This window comes from Acanthisitta chloris, unplaced genomic scaffold, assembly GCF_000695815.1.
Source record: "Acanthisitta chloris isolate BGI_N310 unplaced genomic scaffold, ASM69581v1 scaffold6773, whole genome shotgun sequence".
Taxonomy (NCBI): Eukaryota; Metazoa; Chordata; class Aves; order Passeriformes; family Acanthisittidae; genus Acanthisitta; species Acanthisitta chloris.
The window spans coordinates 14836-28141 of NW_008665322.1; the positions used below are offsets into that span (position 1 = coordinate 14836).

At 53.7% G+C, this 13306-nt stretch overlaps 1 protein-coding gene across 1 annotated transcript in view; it reads right to left on the bottom strand.

The window, feature by feature from the left end:
- ABCA3 (ATP-binding cassette, sub-family A (ABC1), member 3) overlaps positions 1-12949 on the bottom strand; it is a gene marked incomplete at its 5' end in the record, with an annotated part of 22197 nt that extends 9248 nt beyond the window's left edge. Inside the window, 16 exons of the mRNA XM_009071692.1 lie at positions 1-189; positions 358-456; positions 1401-1551; positions 1840-2050; positions 2352-2507; positions 3310-3464; positions 4197-4326; positions 4685-4831; positions 6018-6199; positions 6843-7016; positions 7864-7984; positions 8515-8631; positions 9314-9573; positions 11451-11616; positions 11731-11858; positions 12676-12949. The exon at positions 1-189 is cut by the window's left edge and continues 40 nt beyond it. Of these exons, the coding sequence (XP_009069940.1) occupies positions 1-189; positions 358-456; positions 1401-1551; positions 1840-2050; positions 2352-2507; positions 3310-3464; positions 4197-4326; positions 4685-4831; positions 6018-6199; positions 6843-7016; positions 7864-7984; positions 8515-8631; positions 9314-9573; positions 11451-11616; positions 11731-11858; positions 12676-12949 (2660 nt within the window). The remainder of the gene's footprint in view (positions 190-357; positions 457-1400; positions 1552-1839; positions 2051-2351; positions 2508-3309; positions 3465-4196; positions 4327-4684; positions 4832-6017; positions 6200-6842; positions 7017-7863; positions 7985-8514; positions 8632-9313; positions 9574-11450; positions 11617-11730; positions 11859-12675) is intronic.
- Positions 12950-13306: the final 357 nt, after the last annotated feature.

The following is a 13306-nucleotide window of genomic DNA, read 5'->3' on the forward strand; positions in this document are numbered from 1 at the left end:
GTGTTGAGCTTGATGCTGGAGCAGTCCTCTGTAATGAGTGCCCCACTGTCGTCCGTCATATCCGTCATGCCACTCAGGCTGCTGGAGTCATCCATGGCCCAGTCGTTGGAGCGTCTCTCATGCTGGTACTGGAGAGCAGGCAGCTGGATGGCTTGGATATCCATGCTGGAGTCCACAAGCTTCCCAACCCTGAGGGAGGAGGGAAAACGGGTGATGAAATACAGACCCAAGTAGGATCAAGCTGTTCTGAGCTGGGGAAGCCAAACCCAAGAGACTAAACTAACACATGTCCCAGAGAGCTGTGTAGGACATCAGTGTCACCGAAGCACATGGGGACTGGTCATCCCTCCTGCCTACCTCAGGAAGACTTCCTCCATGGTGGTGACCGAGGCGCCATAGCTGGCGATGCCCAGCTCCTCCCGCCTCTGCTCCAGCTCTGTGAACAGGGCTTCAAACCTGAGCGGAGAAGTGAGGCATTACACACTGACACTCATGAGAGGGGGCATGCAGGGGTGCAGACCCTCTGGGCACATCCTGCAGCTGGTTTGAGTCCTGCCATCAGCTCTGGGGCTGCCTGAGGCACTGAACACTCCACTGTGCCCAAGAGCAGCTTTTGGGCTCCATCGGCTGCTCTTTCTTGCCTCAGCTATCATAGAAATATGGAATGGCTTGAGTTGGAAGGGACTTTAAAGACCATCTCGTTACAACCTCCCTGCCATGTGCAGGGAGGCCTTCCACCAGCCCAGGTTGCTCCAACCCACATCCTGCAACCTGGCCTTGGACACTTCCAGGGATGGGGCAGCCACTGTGTCAGTGCCTCACCACCCTCACAGGGAGGAATTCCTTTCCCATATCCCATCTATCCCTGCCCTCTGGCAGTGGGAAGTCATTCCATCTTGTCCTGTGCCTCCCTCCAGGCCCTTGTCCAAAGTCCCTCTCCAGCTCTCTCGGAACCCCTTTAGGCACTGGAAGCCTTCTCTGGAGCCTCCTCTTCTCCAGGCTTCCCCGGCTCTCTCAGCCTGTCTCCACAGCAGAGGGGCTCCAGCCCTTGGCGCACCATCATGGCCTCCTCTGGACTCGCTCCATGTCCTCCTCCTTATGCTGGTGCCCCAGACCTGGATGCAGCACTGCAGGTAGGGTCTCATAAGGGCAGAGTACAGGGGGACAATCACCTCTCCCAACCTGTTGGGTCCGTAAGTTTGATTTGGGAGCCAGAGCATCCTGCCCTATTTGTGCCACTGTCCACACCACAGGAGAAACAGAATCCCATTTTCCAAAACCAGTGCTGATGCAGGGAGTAGGTCCCCTTTCCAGCAAGCCAAAGAGGACAGCGTGCGTCCCCGCTTGTGGAAACAAAGAGGACCCACCCAGGGAGGCGAAGCAGAGGCCAATGCCCTTACCTGTGTGTGCTCTCCTTGGGCAGAATGAAGGACAGCTCTGCCCCAGCATTGCTCTCCATGGTGGCGTTGGGCACGTACTGGCAGATGAGGCGGGAGATCTCCCCCAGGTTGCAGTAGGGCTCCTTCACCATCACCATGTGATATCCTGCCCCTGGGCAGAGCCACAAGAGAAGGGAGAGGAAGGTCAATCCCAGCACAGCCTAGCCCTGGGGTCTGGAGCAGAGAAGGATTCTCAGGCACTGCAGAGCATCCATGGCTTTGCCTGAGCTACAGACACACTGCAGGAGCAAGTGTGGGTATGGGCCTCAGGAGAGGCAGAACAGCACAACGGGGACCAAGCAGCCATCAGACAAGGAGCAATGGGTCCCCTCCCTGCTCTATATCCCTTTCTTGCTCCTCCCTGCAGAGAGGACATGGAGGCCTGCTGCTCCTCCCTCACCATATTTACGCTTGAGGAAGAGTGAGGAACCACAGCACTGCAGCTCGCCCTTGGCCATGATGGCTATGCGGTCCCCCAGCAGGTCTGCTTCATCCATGAAGTGGGTGGTCAGCAGGATGGTTCTGTTGCTCCTCTGCTGCTGCAGAAGGTCCCATGTGGCCCTGCGAGAGGCTGGGTCCATCCCTGATGTTGGTTCATCCAGCATCACCACCTGCACACAGGAGATGGGTGCAGGTCAAAAAGGGCTGGGAGAAGTGCAGGAGGGGACAACCCCAGGGGCCACGAGGAGCCTTGACCTCACAGCAATGATCGTGCTTGAAGGAGCAGCTACCAGGCAGCAGAGCCTCAGGACATTGCCTTCAGAGTTGTTCCCTTTGCGGAGGAGCACCTGTCCCCTCCCTGTTGTGCCTACATCTCCCACTGGCTCACCATGGGTGAGGAACAACCTCAGAGCCACCCCAAGGACCTGCACTGGCCCCAGGTTCAAGCTGAGCCCCACTGAAGCCGCTTGCCTTGGAGTCCCCAATGAGGGCGATGCCGATGGAGAGCTTGCGCTTCATGCCGCCAGAGAGAGCCTTCGTCAGGGAGTGGCGCTTGTCCTCCAGGCTGAGGATCCTCAGGATGTGGTTGATCTCCTCAGGGCACTTGGAGGGTGGATACCCCTTCAGCTGTCACACAGGAGGGAGGGTTGAGCCCACCTGCTGGGCTGCCAAACCCCATCACACTCCCTCCTCCACACCCAGGCAGGAAAGTGGGGAAGCAGAGATGGACACTTGCCCACCCCTGAAGGAGCTGACACAGCTGCCAGGGAGGTTTCTGCAGAGCCATGCTGCCCGTGACCCTCCACTCCTCCATCAGCCAAGCAGGGAGCTCCTGCCTGCAACCAAGGTGCGAAGAGGAGGCAATAGCTGTTCTGCTTATCACTGAATCATGGAATGGTTTGGGTTGGAAGGGACCTTTAAGATCCAGTAGTCCAACTCCCTACCGTGGGCAGGGACACTTTCCACTAGACCAGGTTGCTCCAAGCCACATCCAACCTGGCCTGGAACACTTCCAGGGATGGGACAGCCACAGCTTCTCTGGGCAACCTGTGTAAGTGCCTCAGCACCCTCACAGCCAGGAATTCCTTTCCAATATCCCATCCGTCCCTGCCCTCTGGCATTGGGAATCCCTTCCCCCTTGTCCTGTCCCTCCAGGCCCTTGTCCAAAGTCCCTCTCCAGTTCTCTTTAAGCCCCTTTAGGCACTGGAAGGAGCTCTAAGGTCCCCCTTAAGCCTCCTCTTCTCCAGGCTGAACATTCCCAGCTCTCTCAGCCTGTCCCCAGAGCAGAGGGGCTCCAGTCCTTAGCATATCTTCCTGACCTTCTCTGGATCCTCTTGGTGGATCTCACCGTTTCCCCACCCTCAGGAACCCAGGGGGTGGCTGCCAGGTGCCTTCCCTGGGGTGGGCACCCTCCAGGTGTGGTGCTCACCCCTGCATAGAAGCGAAGGTGCTCTTCCACCGTCATGTTGTCGAAGAGGACATCATGCTGGGGACACAGGCCCAGGCTGCGGCGGATCAGGACCATGTCCTGGGAGATCTCATAGCCATTGATGTATGCCTGCCCACCCGTCGGGGAGTGCAGACCTGTGAGGAGCGAGACACAGCAGCCTCAGCTCAGGGCTGAGGATAACCCCAGCAGCAAAGAGTCAGCAGAAAGGCAGAGAGATCCTGCTGGGCATCTCCCCCATTCAGTTTTCTGCCAAAACCCATAGCAAGCTGGGGCACGGCCACCTCCTCCTCCTGCCCACAGGCACCCACAGGTGGGAGATGGACCTGGCAATGCTGCAAGGAACAGGTAGGCAAGCTGAGCCCTGAGACAGGCAGAGGTCCAGTGAGGGCCAGGGCAGAGCTCCAGGAAGGTCCTGTGAGCCCTCTGAGCTGGCAGGAGCAGCTCAGAGCAACAGAAAACAAGAAAGGACCATCAAAGGTCACTGTGTCCATCATGCCAAAATAGGCATCCTGGAGCTCAGCAGCTCAAGAATGACAAAGATCAGTTCTGCCTTATCTGCCTTATCATGGCAAAGCCTTCAGAGACCCATTATACAGCAGGTCCAGTCTCTTCTCAGGGCTCTCCAGCACAAAGACTGGCTATTATTTCTTGCACTGGCTGATCCCACTCTCATGGAGGGCTGAGCCCATGCTCCCTCCATCTCCCTCTCACTACCCCAGCACCCCTGGCCAACAGTTCAGTGAAGCAAAGGTGCTACAGGGAAAAGCAAAAAGCCCTCCCCAGTCTCAAAGACAGGATTCAGCTCCTCTTTACAAGCCATCAGCCCTTCCCTGCCACATACCAGCTCCATAGTAGGATGCTCCTACCTGTGAGCATGGACAGAGTGGTGGTCTTCCCAGCACCATTGTGTCCCAGCAGGACGGTGATCTGCCCTTCGTACATGTTCACCGTTAGGTCCTTGACTGCCTCTTTCATCTTGTTTCCCACCCTGAAGACCTACAGAGGTCACATTAATGAGCTGATGCTGCACTTCAGGCAAGCGCTCTCAGATCCACCACCTCTGCTCCACCCAGCAGGCAAAGCCCAGGATGCTCACAGGGTGTTAGTAGTAGTTAACAGGTCTAATTCACATTAAATTTAGATGTCAATAGGTTAAATACAGATGTAACCACAGCTCTAAGTACCCAATGCTTCAACCCACCACAAAATTCAGCCAGCTCTGAGGTAGAGCCTTACCTGCCATACCCAGCCCTGGGGCAGTGGAAGGATAATAGAAGCTGCCTGCAGGCAGCAGATTTCACAAAACCCACCATTATGGTGTATTTGTGTATTTGACACGCTGGGCAGTTGGTACCTTGGAAAGGTGCTTTATTTTGATGCCTGAGATGAGGTCAGCAGGTTCCTCTTCAATGTACTGACTCTTCAGGGCTTTCTCAGGGTCCTCGTCCTCCTCCTTCTCTTTCCCCATGACAGTCTTGGGCCGTCCACACCAGTATGAGGGCTGGTGGAGAAAGGGAGAGAGAAAACTCTGACACAGGCCCATTTTCTTGGCCACCCTCCTCCTCCCACAGATGTTTTCAAGGGATCTCCCAAACCACTCTCCTTGGCCTGGGAATTGCCAACCAGCACATCTTCAGCAGGCAGAGCAGACAGGATGGAACTCTCTTCCTGCCCTGCCTTCTTCTCCCAGCTCTCCCTTAGAGCAGGACTGCCCACAGTTACACAGCAGCTTTTCCCATCTTCATCCCCATGGAAAAGGATGAGAGGTAAAATCCCTCAGACAGAAGCACCCTGCCCAGAAGAGCCCATGTGATGGATGATTACCCCCTCCAAAACCCCTGACACACACCAAGTACAACCACCCGGGGTTTCAGCTGCTGTAGTTACAGCCTTTTTTTTTTTTTTGGACCTGGTTCTCTAGGAATTACATTAAGTATTTGTGACCTTAAGTCCCTGTGGAAATAACAATTCAACAACTTCTGGATGCAAAAGCAACTTTTGGCAGACAGCTGCACCTCCACTCCCCTGGTCTGGCTGCAAGAGGGAATGGGATGCTGGAGCAAAACCATGCTGGGATAAGGAATTTAGAGGGGAGAAGGAAAACGCTCCCCATCAAATAAAAAGGCATCCAGTCACAAGATCCAAATTTGACATGTTGCTGCGGCTTAAAGAGCTCCCTGCAGCCCCCAGAGCTTCCATGCCCACCATAGCTGCTGCTGCTGACAGTGACACCAAGTGTTTGGCTGGGCAGAGTGAGGGTGGCTCAGCTGACAGGGGGACAGTCATCGCCCACCCCCTGGCACTAGCACGTGGGGACCAGCGGCAGGACACAGGTCGCTCAGGTCCCCCAGTGTGGCAGCACTCGGAGGGTGTCAGATGACTGGATCTGGTTGCTCACACCTGGGGTCTCTCTCCAATGCCTTTACTTAGGCGTGGAGACATTTAACAATACCCTGCATGCCAGAAGGTGTCAGGACAAAGTTTTAAAGCCAAGACGACCTTCATCTGCAGTAAAAAAATACAGCTGCATCAGCCTTCAGTGGGGACGTGTTGCCCAGCCTGTGATTTTGGAGGCCAGATGGTGCCACACTCGTACATCAGACTCGCCCAGCCCATGGCACAGAAGAGGGGATTGTCCCCAAGAGACACCCCTCGAGCCCACAGAAGGGTGTGTAAGCAGTGCTCACCGTCAGGAAGAAGTACCAGGGCTGAGGCACTCCGTACTCCCCTGGGAAGACAGCCTCCACATACCAGGCCACCACGCTGTAGAGCACTGAGTCCAGGAGCAGCATCCCCAGCACCTGGGCCAAGGTGAAGTTGTCGTCCACGCTGACAGGCTTCATGAGGTCCCTCCACTGGATGCCAGTCCCTGCAAGGCACACGAGGCACTGATACCTCTACATCAAAGGAGGACAGTTTTTCCCAGGAGTGGCAGAGGGCATCCCTTTTCCCAATTCACTGCTCTGTAATGAGGAGCGCCTGCACGGTTCTAAGATCCTTTTACAGACGGAGGGAAAAGAGGCACTGACACCTCCTTACCCCACCTTTTTCCTTCCATCCCATTCTCTGCCACTGCCTGAGAAGATGCAACCTCTTCTCCAGCATCACTCCTCTGTCACCACAGCCACTGTCCTACTGACAGCACTTTGTAAATGTCTGGCTCTGTTGGAACCAGCAGCAGACTCCTCATATCACAGAAACTAAAGGTACACATTGGGAAGGATGAAATGCAACGGTTTCCATCCATCAGAACAGAATTCCTTAGGTAAATAACGAGACGTTGGGATTTTGCATAGCCCAGACTGCTGGGGGCACAGTTCTGGAGGGGCAGAGCCCTGGTGCAGGGCAGCAATCCACCCTCCTGCTCTCCTTAGGAGCAGGAAAGTGCTTCTCCCTGTTGTCTTTCCACCCTTCACACCACATACAAGCCAGCCACCCACCACAAAATCAGGCTGACTCCCCTCCCCAGGGATTGGATGCTCCCCTCCCCAGGAACAGACGGCACTGCTCACCTTTCCCTTCGAACATGCCAATGAGCTGCGCCCCCATGGCCATGGCCACGTTGGAGATAAGGCAGGATGCCAACTTCTGGCTGTGGGACATCAGGTCGTAGCGCGGCGAGATGAAGAAGTAAGGGATGTAGGAAAAGAAGTAGAGGAAGCCACCAGCAGCAGCCGCGACATTTGCTGCCAGCACAGAGAAAAGCAGGAGGGAAAACATCAATAGCATGGTGATGCCACCCAGTATTCCTTACCGACTTTCCAGCCAGGGAGAATCCAGTCTTGTGCACAAAGTGCGGTTACATGGGGATAAGACAATGACGTGCCCAAGTCCCACATGAAGGCAGGAGCCACAGCCGACCCCAGTCCCACAGTAGGCAGCTGCAGAAGCCTCTGCCCACCCCTGGACACAGCATCCTGGGGCCAAGACGGTTGAATGAGAACCTAAGGCTTGTCACAGAATCACAGAATGCCTTGGGTGGAAAGGGATATTAAAGACTACCTTTCTCCAACTCCCTGCCATGGGCAGGGACACCTTCCACTAGACCAGGTTGCTCCAAGCTACATCCAACCTGGCCTGGAACACTTCCAGGGATGGAGCAGCCACAGCTTCTCTGGGCAACCTGTGCAAGAGCCTCACGGGGAAGAATTTCTTCCCAATACCCAATCTGTCCCTGCCTTCTGGCATTGGGAATCCATTCCCTCTTGTCCTGTCCCTCCAGTCCCTTATCCAAAGCCTCTCCAGTCCTCTTTAAGCCCCTCTAGGCACTGAAAGGGGCTCTAAGGTCTCCCTGGGGCTTTCTCTTCTCCAGGCTGAACACTCGCAGCTCTCCCAGCCTGGCTCCATGGCAGAGGTGCTCCAGCCTTCAGAGCATCTCTGTGGCCTCCTCTACACATGCTCTGGTTTGGGAAGTGACGGCACACACAACTCTTCCCACATAATGTGGAGAAAATGCAACCAAAATGGGAAGAAAGGCTCCCCCGACACATTGAAGTGGTCAGTAATACAAGGAGGCAGTGGGGAGGGACTCACCTCGTGAGAAGAAGGTGCTCACCATGAAGTTGAAGGAGATGGAGGAGATGGAGAAGATGGCAAGGAAGGTGAACACCAGGGTGGGGTCACTGTTGGTGAGCACTGCTCCCTGCTCGCTCACCTGCCGAGAAAACACGGTGACTCCCAGGGCTGCTGGAGCAAGTGCTGGCTGCAGCACGAGCAGGCAGCCCAGACCTGATGTTCTCCAAGGGTCAGAGACAAACTGAGATGGGTGAGAACACCCAGAAATCCCCAGATCACTCCAGAGGGCGAAAACACAGGTTGCCCTCGTGTGATGCTGGGTCTAAGGGGCAGGGGACACCCTGACCAGCACCCAGGCAGCGCCTCCTGCTTCGCAGGGTGTGGACACATGCAGAGGAGACAGTTTGAGTCCCTCCAAGGGCTGTGAGAGCAGGGTGGTCCTGCTCTGCACGGGGTGTCCACAGGGCTCCCAGCCCCCAGACCACTCCAGCGGGAGTCATCCCTGCCACGAATACAGCTGTGGGGCAGCGCTCCCCACCTCATTCTGGGAAAGGCCAACTCCAGCCTCTGGAGGAACTCTGAGACACCACGACAGTCCCACAGCAGAAAAGCGTTGTCATCCTTGCACCCTGCCAGCACAGAGCTCGTGGCCTGGGGACAGATGCTCACCTTGACACAGAAGAGCACGGTGACGAAGAACACAGACACCAGGAGGAAGAGGAAGAACATGAGGAACCAGGCACTCCAGTGCAACCAGTTGCTGAGGCCCATCATGTGCATGTACTCCTGTGGGAGGTCATGGCGTCACCCAGGGCTGCACCCACACACCCCAGGCACAACTGGGGCAAGGTGGAGGTGGCTTTGCACTGTGGCACAAGCGAGGAGGTGGCAGCCCCAGGTGCCACCAGTGGTGCTGCACAACCATCAGCATGGCATAGTGTCCCTCACCTCCCCAGACAGGAGCTGCCACTGCTGCAGGAGAACATGTTCCCAAAGAGTTGAGCTGAGCCCAAAGCCACAGCAGGGTGCCAGTGCTGCCACCAGGGCCATCCCGCAGCAGGCAGAACACCAAATGCCATGGGGATGCCAAGCCCTGCTGTCGCAACCATGCAGCCAAGCTCTAGCCACCTCCACAACACACACACGCGCACACACACGTCTCTACAGTCAAAAGACAAAAATCTTCCTTCCCACACACTGAACTGTTGAATCCACAAACTCTGGAAGCCATGTGTGTCGCCTCTCTCCCAGTCCAGGAGAAACACTTGGCCACACAGCAAAGAGAGCTGAGTCTCATCCCAGCAGCAGGATTAGCAACATTCCTCCCTGGGGCTCGCTAATCCACTGCCATCCCCACCTCTTGTTTGCTGGCTCCAAACCCAACAGGGATTTTGTTCCTAATTGAAAGACATCATCCATTGGGAAATGCTGCAGAGGGAGGGGAGCACCCAGCTGTCCCACCACCCACCTTCAGCTTCTTCTCCTTCTCATGGACAACGGCACGGACGATGTTGAGCGAGGTGTATGTGAAGCTGAGCATGAGCAGCAGTGGCAGCTGGTTCTGGATGGCCAGGAGGAAGAGGTCGTTGACGTAGGCTGGGAAGGGGAAGCGCTGCACCACCACAGTGATGTTCTCCAGCAGGCTGGCTGAGCTGGCATTGGCATGGTACTGCATGATGGCCCTGTCCACTGCGTGCTGCACTGCCAGGAAACCCTCCCGGAGATAACCTGCACGGCAAGAACGACACCGGCAATAGAGACGCGTCTGGGATTTGGAGGGAGAAACAGCCTTTGTGAGAGGGATTGCTTGGGAAGAGGAACAGGGACTAAAAACAGAGCACGGAGGAAAAGCAAAATATGACACAGGGGGTGGGGGAAGGATCGATACCAGCAACGTCACAGAACCACAGACTGGTTTGGGGCAGAAGAGGCCTTAAAGCCTATCTCATTCCAGCCCCTGGATGGCAGGGACACCTTCCACTAGAACAGGGACATCTTCCCCTAGACCAAACCACTGTCTCTCATAACCATCATTTAAAAGGAGATGGTAGGAAAACTCAGTCACACATGGTCACATGGCTGTGTTTTTGTAAGAGGGAGAGTCTCTGTTGCCATCAACCACCAAAAGGCACTGAGCTTGTATTTGATCCCTTTTTCATTGTAAAGCAGAAGAATACAGGATGCTACACAGGTTGTGGTGAGGAAGAATATCCCCGGCTAGTCATACGTGTAGCTTAACTTTCTCTGCAATAGAAAACAGCAAAAAAATTTTTATTTCCTGATAGAATCACAGAATATCCTGAGCTGGAAGGGACCCACAAGGATCAGAGTCCAACTCCTGTCCTGCACAGACACCCCAACAATCCACCCTGTGCCTAAGAGCATTGGCCAAACACTCCCTGAGCATTGTCAGGCTTGGGGCTGTGCCCACTGCCCTGGGGAGCTGTTCAGTGCCCAAACACCTCTGGGGGCAGAACCTTTCCCTAATATCCAGCCTAACCCTGCCCTGACACAACTTTTAATAATAAAATAGACTAAAAATAGTTAATTTTTCAGTGGGATTGCTGCCAGGTGTTACTTGTACAGCAACACAAATCCTCTTACAAAGTCCCAAAAGAGCATTTTGAAAGTCACTTGGTTAAAATGACCCAGACAGAGAAGAGAAAAGTAGGAATATGAGATCAGGAACAACATTTGATATTAACTCATTTACTGAACAAACACTCTGGGGCTTAGGTTTATTTACACAGTGTGAGCAAAACCCATTTTCCTGCTCCCTCAGCCTCTCACTGTCCCTGCACATTGTGATCGAATGAGGGACGGAAAACCCAACTGAGGGAAATATCCCTTTGCCACCACAGAGGCAGCTACCAAAAAATCCATCCTAAGCCAGTGCCAGCTCCAGCACGATCCCCGTTGGCTCTCACTCTGCCTGTGGTTTGGCTGCCCTTAAACACTACAAACCACAGAACTGCTCTATTCACTTTTCAAGTACTTAAGCAGAACAATAAACCCTGAGCAGTTTGGATCCTGAAATGAAATTTCCATTAAAAATAGAAAAGGAACAAAACAGTTAAACTTCAAAATAATTCATGTGCATTAAAACTGATGCTTGTCCCACCCAGCTCAGCAGGGGGGCCCAGAGGCCAGCAGTGCCCAGAAGTCACAGGATAAAACTGAAATAAAGAATATAAACAACAGAGGCTGTAAAAGTTCAAATATTTACACATAATTGGTTTTGGTTATGTGATTATTTGATGAATTGTTTATATTTGCACTGATATAAATTTCATAGAAGCATCTCTATAAATATACAACAATTGGATTATTTTTGCATTTACAGAGATTTATGTGCACATTTATCGAAACTTAATATCAGTATCTATATAAATATTTAGCTATTGAATTACTCTTTCATGTTGATATAAATTTACTGCTTATATAAATATAAGTAAGTGTTTGCTTTGTCCTTATATTAATATAAATTTAATACTGGTCTAACTATAAATAAGTGTTTAGCCCTAATTAACTGAATTTCTCTAAGAACTCAGAGGCTCAGGGCCCCTCTGCCAAGAGCTGGTGACCCTCATCTCCTCGACCCTTACCTGGTGTCCCACCATCAGCAAACTTGGCCTCCCGGGGCCCAGGCAGCTGGAAGAGTGGGAAGAGGTAGCTGGTGTGCCAGTCCCGGTCCAGGTTGGGGTTCAGCCCCGTCTGCTCGCTCCGCGGTGCGTTCCGCGGGCTGTACTTGAAGCGCAGCTCATACTCCACCTGGAAGGAGCACATGGAGGGTCAGAGGTGGGACAGATGGGAGTGACAGCTGGAAGACACCTGGATGGGAGGATGCTGTCCCCCCTGACCCCACGCGCCCCCTGGATCGCTCACCTGGAGGGGCAGTGGAGCTGTGCTCTGCGGGAAGCGGTGCCGGAAGACAACGGCAGCCAGGACACTGCCCGAGCGGTTGTCCAACCTGACATAGTCCTCAAAGTCGCGCTCTGAGGTGAAGCCCTGAGCTGCAGAGGGGGAAAACATGGCGATGCAGGAACAGGACATGGCAACACACCATGTATGGATGCTCAGCCATGGCCAGAACCAGCATTTGGACCAGGACACGAGGGATGTGCCGCAGCTGCTGTCAGACATGGGGCAGTTACACAGGGTGCTGCAGTGCCCGGTATCCTGGGCATGCAGACATTCCTCCTCAGTTCTCCTTACAGAGAAAATCCTAACAGTTGGGAACACCAAGTACTAAAATTTTCTGTGCCACAAGATTTCCAAAAATACTCTTTCTCGGGGAAGCACCAGCTACTTTCTTTAGCTGTTTTAGGGTGCTATTTTTCTAGATGGAAACTGCAACATAATGGGACTGAAAATCAACCCAAAATCCTGTTAGTTCAGTGAGAAAAAAATCCATTGCCTTCAGGTTCTGAAAAAAAATTATGCATCCTAGGAATAAAGCATCAGGATCACAGAATCATGGAATGGTTTGGGTTGGAAGGGACCTTAAAGTTCATTTCGTTCCCCTCTGCGCTGGGGCAGGGACACCTCCCACCAGCCCAGGTTGCTCCCAGCCCCATCCAACCTGGCCTGGAACACCTCCAGGGATGGAGTAGCTACAGTTGCCCTGGGCAATCTGTGCCAGAGCCTCAGCACCCTCACAGGGAGGAATTCCTTCCTAATCATAGAATCATGGAATAGTTTGTGTTGGAAGAGCCCCTAAAGATCATCCAGTTCCAACTCCCTGCAATGGCCAGGGACACCTCCCACTACACCAGGTTGCTCATAATAACAACTCATAGCAATTTCTGTGCTGGAAGGGGCAGCCCTAGCCCTGCTCACCTCTGATGTTGATGGGCAAATCTCTCTCCACCGCCTCGGCGATGCTGCGGACGGCACTGCTGTTGGAGGGGACATAGGCCAACTCCCAGGGGTTGCTGGGGTGCCGGGAGTAGAAGAAGCTGGGCAGGTCATCCACAGATTCTGTGGGGTAGAGGGTGGAGTTGGGGTGGCTGACAGAGTGCACCCGGTGCCGCAGCGCAATGAGGATGGCGGCGAAGAGCAGCGGCAGGCAGACTTCGATGACTGTCACCAGGATCTGCCGCTTCTGCAGGGCAGGAAAAGAGTCAAAAATACAGAGGTAAGTAAATAAAATACATTATATATCTATCTATACATAGATACCTTGATCTAGATATCTCTTTATACAAACACACATATATAGAGGGAGGAATATGGAGATAAAAATAAGCTGTAAACACGGAAGTTGGATCAGGCACTGTAATGAGGTTCAGGGCATGGAAACACCACGGAGCAGCAGCATTCTTGCATTCCACAAGGTTTCACAACCTGGGTTTTTCCAGAGCCCAGGAAGGATGCTGCTCTGGTTTCCATATCCTTCAAGACTCTTCAGCCAAGGTGTCCCCTAACTAAGCACCTCTCCGGCTCTGCCTCAGAGCCTTTC